Source organism: Pongo abelii, chromosome 19 (assembly GCF_028885655.2).
Source record: "Pongo abelii isolate AG06213 chromosome 19, NHGRI_mPonAbe1-v2.0_pri, whole genome shotgun sequence".
NCBI classification, from domain to species: Eukaryota; Metazoa; Chordata; class Mammalia; order Primates; family Hominidae; genus Pongo; species Pongo abelii.
In genome coordinates this window covers 69,613,647-69,627,702 of record NC_072004.2, presented here as the reverse complement: position 1 = coordinate 69,627,702, position 14,056 = coordinate 69,613,647, and the positions used below count along the sequence as shown (strand labels likewise).

The following is a 14,056-nucleotide window of genomic DNA, read 5'->3' as shown; positions in this document are numbered from 1 at the left end:
TTCTCACTCATAGATGGGAATTGAACAATGAGAACACTTGGACATAGGGTGGGGAACATCACACACCGGGACCTGTTGTGGGGTGTGGGGAGCGGGGAGAGATAGCATTAGGAGATATACCTAATGTAAATGACGAGTTAACGGGTACAGCACACCAACATGGCACATGTATACATATGTAACCTGCACGTTGTGCACATGTACCCTAGAACTTAAAGTATAATTTAAAAAAAAAGTAATTGTCAGTCATTAGCATTTCTAGTAGTCTGTTTGTAACACTGAAACCTGCTAAATGATTCAACTTTTTGTTACTAAGTATTGTTGCTTTTTTAACAATCTTTGTTCCAGTTTCTTTTCATTTCACTGTCCCTGTTAATCTTACAGAGACCTGCGTCATCTTTTACTTGGACCATAATTTTAATGAATTCCTAACTTTATTTCCTTCCTACTAGTCCAGAGTTCGGTGTCTTTAGGATTCTCTTCCCTATGGTGGTGTTTCACATTTCTAAACTGTATACAGGTTTCCTTCATGGTGTAGCCCCACCATCCATTTAATAAACCATTCATTATTATTATTATTTTTTGTTTTTGAGACAGGATCTCACTCTGTCGCCCAGACTGGAGTGCAGTGGTGTGAACATGCTCCACTGCATCCTTGACTTCCTCGGCACAAGTGTTCCTCCCACCTCAGCACCCCCCCACCAAATAACTGGGACTACAGGTGTACACCATCACATCTGATTTATTTATTATTTATAAATCTTTTTACATCTTTTTTCAAGATGAGATCTCACTATATTGCCCAAGCTGGTATTGAACTCCTGAGCTCAAGCCATCCTCCCACCTTGGCCTCCCAAAGGGCTGGGCTTACAGGCATGAGCTACCACTCCCAGCCAATGCCTGGTTAATTTTTGTGTTTTTGTACAGACAGGATTTCGCCATGTTGCCCAGAGGTAGATTTATTGATTTCCTACCATGTAGCAGGCTCTGTGCACAACCCTAAAATTATGGCAGACATAACAGGCATGCTCCCTGCCCTCACAGGGCTTTCCATTTATCTGGAACGTAGGTTATTGTAATCATTAGAAAATATTTAGGCCAGTCGTGGTAGCTCACACCTGTAATCCTAGCACTTTGGGACACTGAGTTGGGAGGATCTGTTGAGCTCAGGAGTTTGAGACCAGCCTGGCCAACATGGTGAAACCCTGTCTCTACTAAAAATACAAAAATCAGCCAAGTGTGGTGACAGGAGCCCGTAATCCCAGCTACTCAGGAGGCTGAGGCAGGAGAATCGCTTGAACCCGGGAGGTGGAGGTTGCAGTGAGCTGAGATGGCGCTACTGCACTCCAGCTTGGGCAATAGAGCGAAACTCTGTCAAAAAAAAAATTATTAAAATTATTCTTTAAATGAAATTGAGGGGCAGTGCATTTTATCTGTGACTTCTCTACCATTTCTGCTTTCTCTTCATTACCTCTACTTTGAATCTCTATGAGATACCAGGATCTTCATGTATGACTCCATTATTTTGTAGATATTGTTATCTTTTTTCCCAGCTAATTTTTGGCCTTCTTTTAAGCTGAATTTAGATACACCTCCAGGTAGAATTAGTTGTGCCGTTCTTTGTTCTCTCTTACATCTCTTGTCATCTGTCTCTAGTAATTAGTAAATTATTTGCTTTCTTCTGTTTTCTTCATTGTAGTGCAAGAGCTCCTTAAGGATAGAGATAGTGTCTTTTCTTTTTATCCCATTGTCTAGAATAAAGTGCCTGATAGGGAATTCGGTAATGTTTATTGCATGACCTTAAGAGGAATTTCTGCAATACTTAGTAGCAGCGACGGAACATATTTCTCTCAGCTTCGGTCACATGTGTATGTGCCATTTTTACTGGGCTTTTGATTGTGTATGGTATTTGATTTTTTACATAGCTTACTAGACAAGCTTATAGTCATGATCTCCTTTGTGGTAAAAATGGTGGCTCTCGTTAAAAGTATCCGTTGTGAGTAATTTGATTAATTTGTTAAATGATCACTTGAGTGCATCAAGAATGCTATGGTGGCAGTTATAAAGCACTGTTGGTTTTCTGCACAATATATAAACATGAAAGAGGATATTTTCCTTTTTCAATTTTTATTTTTATTGAGATAGAGTATTGCTGTGTCGCCCAGGCTGGGGTGTAGGGGCGCCATCTCGGCTCACTGCAAGCTCTGCAGCCTGGGGTTCAAGTGATTCTCATGCCTCAGTCTTCTGAGTACCTGGTACTACAGGCATGTGCCACCACACCTGGGTACATTTTTTGTATTTTTAGTAGAGACGGGGTTTCGCCATGTTGGCCAGGCTGGTCTCGAACTCCTCACCTCAGGTGATCCACCCACCTCAGCCTGCCAAAGTGCTGGGATTACAAGTGTGAGCCACTGTGCCCGGCCAAAAGTGAATATTTTCTATTCCAGATTTCCAAACATCTCCTTGAACAAGTAAATGTGAGCCAAGTTTGGGGAGTCATCTTCTCTTAATGGCATATTAAAATAGTCACTCCATAGTGATGTGAGCTGAGCAGTAAACTTTTTTTTTTTTTTGGAGAGGGGTTCTCACTCTCTCGCTGAGGCTGCAGTGCAGTGGTGTGATCTCAGCTCACTGCAACCTCCACTTCCCTGACTCAGGTAATCCTCCCACCTCAGCCTCCCGCGTAGCTAGGACCACAGACACACACCACCACGCCTGGTTAATTTTTTGTTTTTTGGTAGAGACAGAGTTTCGCCATGTTGGCCAGGTATGGTGGCTCATGCCTGCAATCCCAGCACTTTGGGAGGCCAAGGCGGGTTGGTCATGAGGTCGGGAGTTCAAGACCAGCCTGACCAAGTTGGTGAAACTCCATCCCTACTAAAAGTACAAAAATTAGCTGGGCACCGTGGCAGGGACCTGTAATCCCAGCTACTCGGGAGGCTGAGGCAGGAGAATTGCTTGAACCTGGGCGGCAGAGGTTGCGGTGAGCCGAGATCGCACCACTGCACTCCAGCCTGGGTGACAGTGAGACTCGGTCTCAAAAACAAACAAAAATTAGCCGGGCATGGTGGCATGCACCTGTAACCTCAGCTACCCAAGGAGACTGAGGCAGGAGAATCGCTTGGACCTGGGAAGTGGAGGTTGCAGTGAGCTGAGATCATGCCACTGCACTCCAGACTGGGCTGGTCTTGAACTCCTGAGCTCAAGCGATCCACTTGCCTCAGCCTCTGAAAGTGCTGGAATTACAGGTGTGAGTTGCTGCGCCTGGCCTCTGAGAAGTAGACCTTTGGTAACTAAGCTTCCTATCTATAAAGTGAAGATAATAGGGATGGTATGAAGATTAAAACCATTAATATGTGAAAACATCTGAAACAGTATCTGGCACATAATGTATCCTTCTGACTGCTATTCTTTTTCTTTGGAGACAGGGAATGAATTAAATGCCTCAAAGATCTTTTTCTTCTTAAAGAGTTTCCCAAATTATGACTTTGGTTTATGATACCCACTATATTTTTTTTACCTCTTTCCTGAGAGAATTGCCTCTAAACTATTGAGTTGAACATTCTGTAATAAAATGTTAAGTAACACTTGACACTATGATTTTGTTTTTGCAGATGTTCTCAAATAGTGATGAAGCTGTAATCAATAAAAAACTTCCCAAAGAACTCCTGTTACGGTAAGTCTGAATGCTAATTTTATAGTGTTTTTTTTGTGTGTATGTCATATTTGCCTGTTTAAAATTTTTTAACTTTTTGCTAATTTTCATATATGTATAGTATCTGTATCTGAATTTTTAAATTTGATTGCTTTGAACAGTCTTACTCTGCATTTTTTAGTTGTCAATCAAGATATTTCAAAATTTAGTACCAATTTTTTCCGTTCCAACTTGTACTTATGATACGATTTTATGTACATATTTTCCTTTTTCTTTATTCTTGTATATACAGTAATGTAGGTTTTTTGTTTGTTTGGTTTTGAGACAGGGTCTCGCTCTGTTGCCCAGGCTGGAGTGCAGTGGCGCAATCACGGCTTACTGCAGCCTCGACCTCCCAGGCTCAAGCAATCCTCCCACCTCAGCCTCCTGAGTAGCTGGGACTACAGGCACATGTCACCATGTCTGGCTAATTTTTTTTGTTTTTTTGAGATGGGGTCTCTCTCTGTCGCCCAGGCTGGAGTGCAGTGGCGCAATCTCAGCTCACTGCAAGCTCTGCCTCCTGGGTTCACGCCATTCTCCTGCCTCAGCCTCCCGAGTCGCTGGGACTACAGGCACCCGCCACCACCCCTGGCTAATTTTTTTGTATTTTTTAGTAGAGACGGGGTTTCACCATGTTAGCCAGGATGGTCTTGATCTCCTGACCTTGTGATCTGCCTACCTCGGCCTCCCAAAGTGCTGGGATTACAGGCGTGAGCCACGGTGCCCAGCCCCAAGTTTGTTTGTTTTTTGTTTGTTTGTTTTTCAATTTTCTGTAGAGAGAGGTGGTCTCACTGTGTTGTCCAAAATAGTCTTGAACTACTGGGCTCAAGCAGTCCTCCCACATCAACCTCTCAGGGTGCTGGGATTACAGACTTGAGCCACTGTACCCGGCCTACAGTAGCTCACTTAAGGTTTACTAAGATTTAGGAAAATTACTTGAGTCTGGAAACTGGCCCTACTGTGGTATGGTCTACATTTTTATTTTTTATTACTTCTAGAGTTTTTTGTTTTTACCATGAAACTCAAAATTCCATACCATGGCCTACAGAACCCCTCATGATCAGACAGGGGTATAACATAAATATATAAACTGGTTTCTGTTTTTAAATAATTAGTCTGACTACCATGCAAAGACCAAATTGCGGGATAGGAGTGGGGAGCAATAGGAAGGCTATTAAATAAATCCATCCAAGAGATGAGGGTACTATAGATAACATTTCCTGAAATTGTTTAGACTGCAGCATTGCCTACTTGTGCTCTTTCTCGCTTTTGTCATCATTTCTGACCTCACTCTAGTACATGTTGATGAGCTATAAGGTGTGTAGTTACCATACAGATGACATTACAAGTGAAGTTGGATGAGGAGAAACTTCTAAATCAACCAGACTTGGCTATCACAAACAAGTCATAAATCTCAGTGGTTTTTTTCTCCAAGGCTGAGGGCAGGTGCACAAGATACCAAGCCAGGTCACCTAAGTGATCTTTGATACAGCTTACATTTCTACTTATATTCCATTGCCTGAAGCGAGTCACATGTCCAAGCCTAATAGTGATGGAGTGAGGAAGTATATGGGAGAAGGAGTATATGAACATATGTAAACAGTCCTGTAGGTACCATATATATACACAGTCACATATGAACCCTCTCTCCTTAATTCGGCCTGTACTCTTCAGTCTTCAACATTGACTACAGTGTAGAGTTATGTAATGATTTTCCAGCATGCCCACTGCCTCTCATCTGAAAGAAGATATGTGACTGTTTTCTCAAGTTGGGACACTGGAGATATTTTATCTATAGCAACATTTTTATCATTGAGAGCTTGATTTGAATTTATATGTGTTATATTGGAATAACTCTTATATACATTATAGGTTAAACTGGTTCCTTTCTAAGCTAATCAGGGAATCTAACTACCATTTATTATATAATTTCTATGGGAAAATTTTGTTTGGGTTGAATTCCAAACAACCAATTCTGAACTTAATGTTGGAAACAAGTCCTTCTTAAATTGGAGGCCAAATGAAATTAATATCCTGGAAAGGAAGGAAACATATTTGACACCGCAAAACACTTAATACTTTATGAATGTATTTAAGTATACAAAACATTGGTTTATGTATGTAAAGTAGTTGCTTGAAATTTTGAAATTTTGTTTAAACCCCATGATGAAACCTTGTCATGTTACAAAAAAAAAAAAAAAAAAAAAAAAAAAAGCAAAACTTTGAACAATTAAAGCCAAATAGCACAGAGGCATCTTTGACATTATACTAGATAGAAAACAATTGGTCAGCACAAATTTTAATAAATTCACTTTGGGGCATTTGTAATTTTAAAAAATTCATTGAGTTTAATATAGCTTTAAAAGTTTAAGTAATGGTTCAAAATTACTTTCAAATATGTGGTTTTTATGACTGGAACAGTAGATGCCTGTGGGAAGGATAACTGGGTAGTAGGAAGATAAGAAAAACTGGCTTTTCTGTATCTTTTTTTTTTAAGATGTTCTTATTTTTAAGTTTTCATTTTGAAATAGTGTCATACTTAAACAAAAAGTTCTAAAAATAGGACAGAGAATTTATACTCCAGCTTTCTCAATTAATATTAACATCTTACATCTCAATAATATCAGTTATCAAAATCAGGAAATTAACATTGAAACAGAACTGTTGGATGGGCCCAGTGGCTCACGCCTATAATCCTAGCACTTTGGGAGGCCAAGGCAGGTGGATCACTTGAGCCCAGGAGTTGGAGACCAGCCTGGCCAACATGGTGAGACCTCGTCTCTACTAAAAATACTGAAATTAGTCGGGCGCGGTGGCTCACGCCTGTGATCCTAGCACTTTGGGAGGCCGAGGTGGGCGGATCACAAGGTCAGGAGATTGAGACCAGCCTGGCCAACATGGTGAAACCCCGTCTCTACTAAAAATAAAAAAATTAGCCAGGCATGGTGGCGCGTGCCTGTAATCCCAGCCACTCGGGAGGCTGAGGCAGGAGAATCGCTTGAACCCGGGAGGCAGAGGTTGCAGTGAGCCAAGATCGCGCCACCGTGCTCCAGCCTCACAACAGAGCGAGACTCCATCTCAAACAAAAACCCCAGGAATTAGCTGGGCATGGTGGCAGCGGGCACTCGTAATCCCAGCTACTTGGGAGGCTGAAGCAGGAGAATCGCTTGAACCCTGGGAGGCAGAGGTTGCAGTGAGCGCCATTGCGCTTCAGCCTGGGTGACAAAGTGAGACTGCATTTCAAAAAAAAAAAAAAAGAAAGCTGGTCACGGTGGCTCATGCCTGAAATCCCAGCACTTTGGGAGGCTGAGATGGGCGGATCACGAGGTCAGGAGATCAAGACCATCCTGGCCAATATGATGAAACCCCGTCTCTACTAAAATACAAAAAAAAAATTAGCCGGGTGTGGTGGTGCGTGCCTGTAGTCCCAGCTACTCGGGAGTCTGAGACAGGGGAATCGAACCCTGCAGGTGGAGGTTGCAGTGAGCCAAGATCACGTGCCACTGCACTCCAGCCTGGTGACAGAGCAAGACTCAAAAAAAAAAAAAAAGTTCTGTGAACTAATCTACAAACCTTATTCAAATTCTTCAACTGTACGGTAGTATTCTTTTTTTGGCCCAGGATTCAGTCCAGGATTACACGTTACATTAAATTGTTATGCCTCCTTGCTCTTCTAAGAACAGGATTTTGTCCACAGCTTCAACAGGGAAGCAGGAAATGCAGCAGGATTTCCTGCTGAATACAGAAAAGTCTCCTGCTGTCGCTCAAGCTGGACTGCAGTGGTGCAAACACAGCTCACTGCAGCCTTGACCTCTCAGCCTGAAGTGATCCTCACATCTCAGCCTCTTAAGTAGCTGGGACTACAGGTACATGCCACCACACCTGCCTAATTTTTAAATTTTCGTAGAGATGGGGTATTGCTATGTTACCCAGGCTACTCTTAAACTATGGCCTGGCTAATTTTCTTATTTTTTTTATACAGATGGGGCAGATGGGGTCTCACTGTGTTGCCTAGGCTGGTCTTTTTTTTTTTTTTTTTTTTGAGACAGGGTCTCACTATCTCCCAGGTTGGAGTGCAGTGGCATGATCTCGGCTCACTGTAACCTCCGCCTCCCAGGTTCAAGCAATTCTCCTGCCTCGTCCTCCTGAGTAGCTGGGGCTACAGGTGTGCACCACCACACTTGGCTAGTTTTTGTGTTTTTTGGTAGAGACAGGAATTCACCATGTTGGCCAGGCTGGGCTCAAACTCCTGACCTTGAGTGTTGAGTGATCTGTCCACCTCAGCCTCCCAAAGTACTGGAATTACAGGCATGAGCTGTTGTACCCAGCATTGATAATTTTAAAGAATATTGGTCAGTTTTAAAATAGAATATCCTCAATTTGGCTTTGTCTGATGTTTACTCTTGTTTTCTCATAATTAAATTCAAGTCATGCAGTTTGACAAGTATACTGTAGAAATGCTGGTATATCCTTGTCCATCTATCAACAAGAGGTACATGATGCCATTATGCTTGTTACTGGTGATGTTAATTTTGGTCACTTAGTTAAGGTAGTGTCTTTTAGCTTATCCACTGTAGAATTATGTTCTTTGTAATGAATAAATTTATTGTGGCTAGAGCTACATTGAGACTACATTATACATTGTGACTTTTTTCGTTTATTATTTTTAACATCCATGATGTTATATGAAGGTTAGCATTGTGGAGTTTGCTACTATGGTGGTTTCTGTCTGCCCAATTCTTTCTTTCTTTTTCTTTTTTTTCTTTTTGAGATGGTGTCTCACACTGTCACCCAGGCTGAAGTGCAATGGTGCAATCTCGGCTCACTGCAACCTCTGCCTCCCAGGTTCAAGTGATTCTCCTGCCTCAGCCTCCCGAGTAGCTGGGATTACAGGCGTGCGCCACCACACTGGGCTAATTTTTGTATTTTTAGTAGAGATGGGATTTCACCATGTTGGCCAGGCTTGTCTCAAACTCCTCACCTCGTGATTTACCCACCTTGGCCTCCCAAACTGCTGGGATTACAGGTGTGAGCCACTGCCCCCGACCTTCTACTTTCATTAATTTTAATTCTGCTGTAAGGTAGAGCTTTCCCATCTGTTCTATTTATAGTTACGTGTAGTATAGACTCATGGATATTTGTTTTAGTCTGTGAATTATATTGTTATCCTCACTGCTTATTTTGTTGCTCAGCTTTTCTGTGTCTTTTAAATTTGTGTGTGTCTTTTGAGTTTCTGTGTATTAGCTGTTTTTAAAAGTGCAGTTTAACAAATATACAACATTTGGTTTGTTTAGATTTTAAGTTACATATTATGTCATTTCATCAAACATATATTAACCTACAAAAACAATTGTGTTGTTAGGACCATATTATTTCCATGTATTTGCAGTGCTTACAGCCAAGTTACCAATAATTTAAGCAGATGTTCTTGGTTCCTCTATTTTATTCTAGTCCCCCTCCCCTCCCCTCCCCTCCCCTCTCTGACAGGCTCTCACTCTGTTGCCTAGGCTGGAATACGGTGGGATGATAATGGCAGTCCCAAACTTCTGGGCCTAAACGATTGATCCTCTTCCTCAGCTCCTGAGTAGCTGGGGCTACACGCATGTTTTTTACTTTTGTAGAGATGGGGTCTCACTTTGACAAGGCTGGTTTTGTACTTCTGGCCTCAAGCAATCCTCTCCCCTTAGCCTCACGAAGTATTAGGATTACAGGCATGAGCCACTGAACCCAGCCTGTTTCCCCTTTTATACTGATTCGCTTCCTTCCCTATTGAAACAAAGTTTGTGATTAATGGTTTAACAAGCTGGAATCCACTGTTTGCATAATGTGAAATTCAGTTGGCAATATTGACAGTACTCCCTCTTAGAGCAAAACCATGTGTACTTACTTAGCGGTACCACTTGAAAAAGGAACATCTAGGTTTCTAAGACAAAGACTGTGTTTTCCAAGAGCTACTGTGAAGTGAGTTGTTTCTCAAAGATTCCTTCTTTTTTTTTTTGAGACGGAGTCTCACTCTGTTGCCCAGGCTGGAGTGCAGTGGCGTGATCTCGGCTCACTGCAACCTCCGCCTCCTGGGTTCAAACTGTTCCCCTGCCTCAGCCTCCCAAGTAGCTGGGACTACAGCACGTGCCACCATGCCTGGCTAACTTTTTGCATTTTTAGTAGAGACACTGCAGCAGGATAATTAAGGAATCAGAGAGACCGAGGGGTTGAGGAGGAATCTTTTAATTGTTTAGGTGCATCAACCCAGTCAGATTAACATCCAAAGGACTGAGCCTCGAACAAAAAGTCAAGCTACCTTTTAAGCATTTCGTGGGGTGGGGGTAGATCTGTGCAGGGGGAAGCATATTACAGAAGCAAGAAACAAAGACAGTTATTCAATTAAGACATGCATTACATCATTTCTTACTTTTTAAGGAACAACATGTTTTACGACTTGAGATTATCTGTCTAGTGACCTTGCAGCTGCACAGCTAGAGAAACAGGGTCTTCACAATGCCTGGGAAGTGGAGAGATAAGGCTCACTAGCCACAGAGGGAAAAACAGGCAGTTAATTTTAAAGGACTCCAGCTCTTTCTCTTCCTCAGGGGGTATTGGGTTTTCTTACATACAACTGAGTTTTTGCTTACACATTCTTTAATTTCTTTTAATTCCCGTTCCAACGGTGTTTCACCATGTTAGCCAGAATGGTCTCAATCTCGTGACCTCAGGATCCACCCACCTCAGTCTCCCAAAGTGCTGGGATTACAGGCGTGAGCCACCGTGCCCAGCCCTCAAAGATTCCGTCTGAGGATGACGTTGATAACTGTAAAAATGACATTAAATGATAAAGACTGCTTGAGTCTGCACCATGCCCTTTTAGTTATAACATGCGGTTTCAGAATAATGACTGTTATTACCTATAAGAATATGAAAATTTTTTAAAGGATTGAGGTAAAAAAGAATATGAAATTTTTTTCTCATTTTTTCAACTCTTCTGGTGTTGGGTCATAATTGTGATGTGATATATCTGTGTAAGTGGGTAAGAGGTGAACTTTATGAACTGAAATGGAAAGCATGGATTAGCTGAATTTTTTTTCTTCTAAAATAGTAGAGAGCCAGGTGTGGTGACTCATGCCTATAATCTGAGCTACTTGGGAGGCTGAGGCAGGCGGATTGCTTCAGGCCAGGAGTTAGAGACCAGCCTGGGTAACATGGCTAGGCCCTATCTCTTAAAAAAGAAAAAAGGAAAAAGGCAGCAATTCATACTGTGTTGGGGTCCCCTAGTTCTATCCACAGGTGTGGTGATGTGCAGGAGGATTCACAGGACTCATCATGTAGTCATACACACAACTATGGTTTATTATAAGAAAGGATACAGCCGGGCACGGTGGCTCATGCCTGGAATCCCAGCACTTTGGGAGGCCAAGGTGGGCAGATCATGAGGTCAGGAGATCGAGACCATCCTGGCTAACACGGTGAAACCCCGTCTCTATTAAAAATACAAAAAATTAGCCAGGCCTGGTGGCGGGCGCCTGTAGTCCCAGCTACTCGGGAGGCTGAGGCAGGAGAATGGCGTGAACCCAGGAGGCGGAGCTTGCAATGAGCCGAGATCACACCGCTGCACTCCAGCCTCGGTACAGAGCGAGACTCTGTCTTAAAAAAAAAAAAAAAAAAGATACAAAGAAAAATCAGCGAAGGGGAAAGGTGCACAGGTAAAATGTGTAGGAAACTAGAAGCAAGCTTCCGAGGGTCCTTTCCCAGTGGAATCACACAGGGTGCACTTAATTCCTCCAGCAACAAGTTGTGACGACGCATGTGAAATATTGCCCGTTAGAGAAGTTCATCAGTGAATGGTAGGAACCCTTCCAAAATCCAGCGGCTTAGGTAGGTGCCATTCAGGGACTAACCTTGCAAGCAGGCATTTCTAAAGATAGCATTCTTAGGCCTGCTCTGTTAACTCTTTTCTGCACGTGTGCAATCTCATATTCATTTCAGAGAAGCTCACACACAATGTTTTAGATTTCTTGTAGCCTTTCCTTCGGTTTAAATGCTAGGAGTTGAAGGTGTGGAAGCATGCAAGTCTGTGTTTTCCTTCCTTTGAAAAGCATTAATAATTAAGAACATGGACTCTGCAGTCTGACTTCCTGGGTTCTGTCATACACTTGCTGTTAATTGAGGACACAATGCTTGGCACATAGTAAATGCTATAAAATTGTTAAGCATGTATTGTTACTATTGGTTCTACTTTTTACTCGTAGACCATAAAGTGAGTTTATGCTGTTTATAAATTACCCAGTCTGAGGTATTTTGTTGTAGCAGGCCAAATGGATTAAATATAAAAGTATAAAATACAAAAACTGGTAATAGAAATATTCAAACCATTACAGTGCAGGGCTGTTTATTTAATGAAGAGACAAACAGATTTAGTCATTTAGGAGAGTTTCTCTATGTGGGATGACTACTGATGTTCTTTATGAGGGACATTAGATGTATAGAAATAATTAAATTACCTTTCCTTAAACTTTAATGTGGGTACAAACATTTGTTGAGTGCCTGCAGTGTTCCAGGCATTATGCTGGAGATAGAAATAAACAATCTCTGTCCTCAAGGAGCTCACAGGGCAGTAGAGAGAACAGGCATGGAAATAATCAATATAAAGCTAGAAAAGAGGTTTTGCCTAGGGCATTATAGCACTCTCACATGTAGGGCTTTAAACCTAGCATGGAGAGTTCAGAAAATGCTTCCCTGGAAATTAGACAAATGAGCTGTGACTTAAAGAGTAGTACCCCCTATCTACAAAAAAATACAAAAATTAGGCTGAGCGTGATAGCTCCCACCTGTAATCCCAGCACTTTGGGAGGCCGAGGCGGGCAGAAAATCTGAGGCCAGGAGTTCGAGACCAGCCTGACTAACATGGTAAAACCCCATCTCTACTAAAAATACAAAAATTAGCCAGGCATGATTGCACACACCTGTAATCCCAGCTACTTGGGAGGCTGAGGCAGAAGAATCGCTTGAACCCCGGAGGTGGAGGCTGTAAAAAAAATCATGCCACTGTACTCCAGCCTGGGCGCAGAGCGAGACTCTGTCTTAACAAAACAAAACGAAAATAAAAATTAGTCTGGTGTGGTGGCACATGCGTGTAGTCCCATGAGAGAGATTGTTGAGTCCTTTTTGTGGGTAGAGGAAAAGGACTTGGATTCAGGTATGCTACAAGATTTGAGGCCCAAGCTCTTTCATAGTACATAGTATTGTAATTTAGGATTTTATTTTTAAAGGCTTGCCTGGCAAATTAGCCATCGTTTATCTCTCTTGGAGAATTTACAAACTTTGTACATGTACTCCTTTTGTAAATCAGATGCTGCCTCTCTGTAGGATATTATTTTCTCCCTGGTTTGTTTGTTTCTGCCTAATTGTCATCTGTTTTAATATTGTCAAGCTCATTGTTCCATTTCCTGGAGGAAAAATAAAAACACTCTGTAGAGTACATTGGATGTTTTAGTCTCTCAGGGAGAGACTTTGGCCAACTGTTTGGCCCCTCATTTTCTTTCTTTTTCTTTAAAAGCAAATTATTTAATTAATCTATTTATTTGATTATTTTTGAGACGGAGTCTTGCTCTGTCGCCCAGACTGGAGTGTTAGTGGTGTAATTTCGGCTCACTGCAACCTCCGCTTCCCAGGTTCAAGCAATCTTCCTGCCTCAGCCTCCCAAGTAGCTGGGATTACAGACACACGCCACTATGTCTGGCTAATTTTTGTAGTTTTAGTAGAGCTGGGGTTTCACCATGTTGGCCAGGCTGGTCTTGAATTCCTGACCTCATGTGATCCGCCTGCCTCAACCTCCCAAAGTGCTGGGATTACAGGCATGAGCCACTGCACCTGGCCTATTTTTTATTTTTTATTTTTTTTTATTTTTTGAGACAGAGTCTTGCTCTTTTGCCCAGGCTGGAGTGCAGTGGCGCAATTTTGGCTCACTGCAACCTCAGCCTCCCAGCTTCAAGCAATTCTCCTGCCTCAGCCTCCTGAGTAGCTGGGATTACAGGCAGCCACCATCATGCCTGGCTAATATTTGTTTTGTATTTTTGTGGAGACAGGGTTTCACCATGTTGGCCAGGCTGGTCTTGAACTCCTGACCTCAGGTGATCCGCTTGCTTCAACCTCCAAAAGTGCTGGGATTACAGGTGTGAGCCACCGCGCCCATCCTGTTTTTGATTTTTTTGAGACAGAGCCTTGCTGTGTCACCCAGGTTGGAGTGCAGGTGACACAATCATAGTTTGCTGCAGCCTCAAACTCCTGGACTGAAGCAGTTCTCCCATTCCAGCCTAGTAGCTAGGGCTACAGGCATGTGCCATCACACCTGGCTAATTTGTTTTAATTTTT

The 14,056-nt window shown here is 42.3% G+C and overlaps 1 protein-coding gene across 4 annotated transcripts in view; it reads left to right on the top strand.

The window, feature by feature from the left end:
• Positions 1-14,056, top strand: part of FBXL20 (F-box and leucine rich repeat protein 20) — a 138,558-nt gene that overhangs the window by 53,972 nt on the left and 70,530 nt on the right. For all 4 annotated transcript variants that reach the window (XM_024235075.3, XM_024235078.3, XM_024235079.3 and 1 more), the window contains exon 2: positions 3,615-3,676. In XM_024235075.3, coding sequence (XP_024090843.1) covers positions 3,615-3,676 — 62 coding nt within the window. The remainder of the gene's footprint in view (positions 1-3,614; positions 3,677-14,056) is intronic.